At 31.7% G+C, this 4,472-nt stretch overlaps 1 protein-coding gene across 1 annotated transcript in view; it reads right to left on the minus strand.

Moving 5' to 3' along the window:
* Positions 1-630: 630 nt before the first annotated feature.
* Positions 631-4,472, minus strand: part of LOC21389727 (protein DETOXIFICATION 40) — a 14,714-nt gene continuing 10,872 nt past the window's right edge. The window contains exon 7 of the mRNA XM_024163554.1: positions 631-684. Coding sequence (XP_024019322.1) covers positions 664-684 — 21 coding nt within the window. The 3' untranslated portion in view covers positions 631-663. The remainder of the gene's footprint in view (positions 685-4,472) is intronic.

The raw sequence follows: 4,472 nt of genomic DNA on the forward strand, positions 1-4,472 counted from the left end.
TAACCAAACAAGAACATAATGCAGAATGTAAAGAACACTAGAGGTTAGTATCATAATTCGGTAAACACACCTACATCTACGGGGTCACGCCTAAACAGTGAACAATCCACTAATTTCTAAAGAATTACAGACACCAATCGGACTTAATAAATATTCAAAGACTCTCTTCTTGATGTTGTCGCCGCCATGTCGAATCTCCTTAATGGCCTTGTCTAACGAGCACCACTCGTCTTCAAACTGCACGGTGAAATCCCTTCGGCTGACAGTATGCTTCCTTCCGAAAGCTTCTAATCTTTCTCCTAAAGGACGAACTCAATGAATACTCTTGAGGCTCATTAATTCACAGACTTTGCTCTGGATTTTTTTTTGTTAAATCCATGCTATCTCCTTTTTAATGAGCAGAGTTGAGGTCTTTATACATAAAACTAGCAATTTATTCACGTTGGCCCAATCTAAATCTCTGTCTGAAAATAACTTTCAAAAATCTCTTCACAATTTTATCTGCAGCAATCTCACTACGATTTGATCTTATTTTAAATCTTCAAATTTTGGAATTCGGATTATGCACCCTCTTCAAGTCTGAAAACTTTGCTAAATGAAAACAACCTGATCTTTTCGTTTAAATCAACTTGCACCATTCTTGAAATTCAAATCAACTTTACATCAGGCCGAGTCACACAAAATCTGCACACAAAAACAACACAAAATCTGTCCATTTAATAATGGGAGAAAGAGAGAAATAGGTCAAGACTTGAGATTAATTAAAATTACTAGGCCAATAGTTTACAAAAGTTAATAAATAGGCCAAATTACTATTTTCGTCCATAACTTGTCTGGTTATGAATCATAACTTGACAAGTTATTGTCCATAATTCACAGTTTTTGTCCATAACTTGTCTGGCTATGAACCATAACTTGACAAGTTTATCCATAACTTATCTGGTTATGAACCATAACTTGACAAGTTATGGCCTATTCATTTCTATAACTAAAAATTAGCCTATATACTTCCTTAAGCTTTTTATATTAACATATTTTCTACTATTTTCCTTTAATAATTTCTTCTGCAAGTAACGTTTCCAATTAAATCCTTTTCAAATCCAAATTGCCAAAACATGCTAGCTAAATAAAATACTTAACATGTATGTTCGGTCTGGCCGAACTAGACTATTAAGTTTACAGAATTTATAAACCCCAACTGAATCGACTGACATTGGAAACTGACTAACAGTGATTTTAACATTTGGTTGGAATACTGGTTGCTTTGCGACTCCAGTGTTTAAGCACGCATTAGCCCAAAAACAAATTACTTTTGTGTCTCTTGCATTTTAAATTGTATTTTTGTTAACTTATTACTTAATTACAAGCTGAAAAATGATTTTCTGTACCAAATTTTGGTTACAGTAAATCCATTATCAGTCACAAAATATTTGTCATTTGCGATTAAATATTTTTTTATCGTCGTTTCGTATGTTTTCGCGATCAAATTTGGTCACTGATATTTCATCTCGGGTACTATTTTTTAGTGACTAAAATTAGTAGCAGAAAACTGCTTCCCGCAACCAAAAATTTTTGGGTGACAAATATGTTGGTCGCGAAAAGTTAGTTTTCTTGTATCGAGCTTACTTGTAACAAATGAACAATCGTCCAAAAGTTTAGAAAATAAAACAAAAAAACAATCATCAAAACAAAGTATAATACTAATCCAAATTTAAACTCGGAAGTTTATAAAACTAGTTGAGTGCCACATGCTATGCACATGGTGAGCAATATTGTAATTTATGTATGCATGTTAACTTTTATAGAGAATTATAAAAAATTACTTTCATTATAATAAGGATTATATGAAAAGAAAAATAGTAGGAACACATTTGGAAAAAAAAATACAACATATTTTAAAAGAGCGAGTGAGAAAAAAAGTATATGAAAACATTTTAAAAATTAAATATAGAAGAACTTTTAGCAAAAAGGGAAAAGAAGAAAGGACACGTAACCTATTTTAATGGGAGCAAAGTGATAAAAAAAGTATTCTAAAATTACACCTTAAAAAGTTAAATTGTAGACAAATCCTTGGCAAAGAGAGAAAAAAGGGAAAAGAAAAATAAAATTAGAAATTTAAAAAAGAAAAGAGTAGAAAATCAAAATGGAAAAGAAAAAAAAAAAAATTGAAAAGCCAAAAAACAAAACACCAAGCGATAAAAACAAAAACGGTGCAAAAAAAAAAAAAAAAAGGACGAAATGAACAAAATGGTGGAGGATGAAGCGCCCGAAATGTACATTGGCGCTTTACATATATGAAAGATAAGATAAGATCAGATGTAAGAGAAGATAAGAGAAATATAAGTCATGATGAGATGTGTTGTGTGAGAAAATTCACATCGACACGTCGGACAACGATTATGTCACACATGGTCACATACCTGTCACGTCAATTATGTTAGAAACCAAATCGAATTCGGATGGGGAAGCGTGCGGGGAGGCGGATCAAGTATAATAAAAATTTTCATAAAACTTTTGAAACACTCTATAGATTATATTAATTTATGCATGAATAAATTAATCACATTAATTTATATATCAAGAACTCAATTAGAAAAAATACATGGAGGCCGACTCGGATGATAACTTGAGTTTTTTGACAACGAACAATCCTTGCTCCAATCTTTGTGTTTAGAAAACCAAAGTCTTCCACGTCAATTCCTTAATTTCACGTAGACGTGTGTGTGGGCACACTCAAGACTAAAACGGGTTTGATTAAACACTCAAATTTTTCACAAACACCAACGCAAGCACGATGTGGAATTTTTGTGAGAAAAAATTTTCCTTCTCTTGCTCTTAGGGAATTCGGCCAGCCCCCTCAAAATTAGGTTAAAAAATTATCTCGCGCAATTTTTCATTATCCCTTATTTATAGAGTAGAAGTCCAACTTCTAGAAGGAATCAAATCTCTCTCTCCTGTTTGAATTTTGAACAAAAAATTCTCCTCTTCCTTATCCATTGTGGCCGGCCATCCCTTAGGGTTTTTACCCTGTGTGTGGCGCCAATCTCAGATAGGGAAGGAAGAGAAAATCATCATTTATCCTGTAGTCCAATTTCAATTGAAATTCAAATTCGAATTTAAGTCAAACTTAAATTAATTTGAATTCTAAATTGAATAACTTATCAAATAAGTTTAAAAGGATAAATTTAAATTATATTCATGATTCAAATTCAAATTTAAATAATCACATTATTTAAATAATAATTAATTCTCAATTAATTATTTTTTGAGTATTTAATTTTAGAATTTCATAATTCTAAAATTTCCATGGAATTGCACTCTCTAAATTATAGGCATTAATTACTTCTAAACTGCGAAGTGTCCATTTGATATAGTCATTACATATAGATCAATCCTCCATAAATAATTCATAATTAGAGTCAGGTAAGATCCGTTAACCTCTCTAATTATATCTGCATCTTTGAGTACCATTGATTCTCTAATGGATAGTGATTCATAAAACACATTCATGAACCAGAGCGCTCTAACTAATCCAAGTACCGAATCAACACTCAAGAGAATTATTTATCTACTTCTTTCTCAAGAAGGAATGGATTCCATCTTGTATAATAACATTCCCGGCTGCCTATTTCATCATGTCTTCAAAATATAAGAAATAGGATTCAGGGTCTCAGAATCCATACCGAGTAAATCAAAAGACACAAATCCATAAATAGGAGTTTGTTAAGAACTCATGATTAAGATCATTCTATATATGACCATCGGTAGACTCAATTAGAATTTCTATGCTTAACGGAAATTATTAGAAATTCATATTGTGTCTGTGTCCCTGTTTCACATAATCTCATTACGCGAAATACACTCATTCAATATCTCACCATATTAACAATGCGGATAGCACCGTTCCATTCTAAATGGGAATGACATGTATTAATAATGTTTTAATTAAGGATTCTGAACTTTAATTAAATTCATTATGAACAATAATTTTTAATTATTATCCTTAAACACTATCCTCTCATATATAACACTTATATACTATGTTTAAGGTTACATAAATAATCACGGAATTTTTATTTGATATTCATAAAATATTCATAAATATATGCACATAAAATGATCAATAAACTCTTTTATTAATTAAATAATAAATATCCTATTACATCTTATGCTTCTAGGACACTATTCCCAACGATCTCCCACTTGTCCTAAAGCAGGTGTGTCATGTCTCTAATCTCAAATCTATCTAAGTGTCAATCAAATACATTCAATGGCAATGTCTTGGTGAACGGGTCAGTAATGTTGTTCTCTGACGCGATCTTCAGAACCTCTACATCGCCTCTATCCACAATGTCTCTGATAAGATGATATTTCCTTTCTATATGTTTCGCACTCTTATGGCTTCTAGGTTCCTTTGAATTAGCCACCGCTCCACTGTTGTCACAGTAGAGCTTAATTGGCTTATCCATATC

The sequence above is a fragment of the Morus notabilis genome, unplaced genomic scaffold, assembly GCF_000414095.1.
Source record: "Morus notabilis unplaced genomic scaffold, ASM41409v2 Scaffold419, whole genome shotgun sequence".
Taxonomy (NCBI): Eukaryota; Viridiplantae; Streptophyta; class Magnoliopsida; order Rosales; family Moraceae; genus Morus; species Morus notabilis.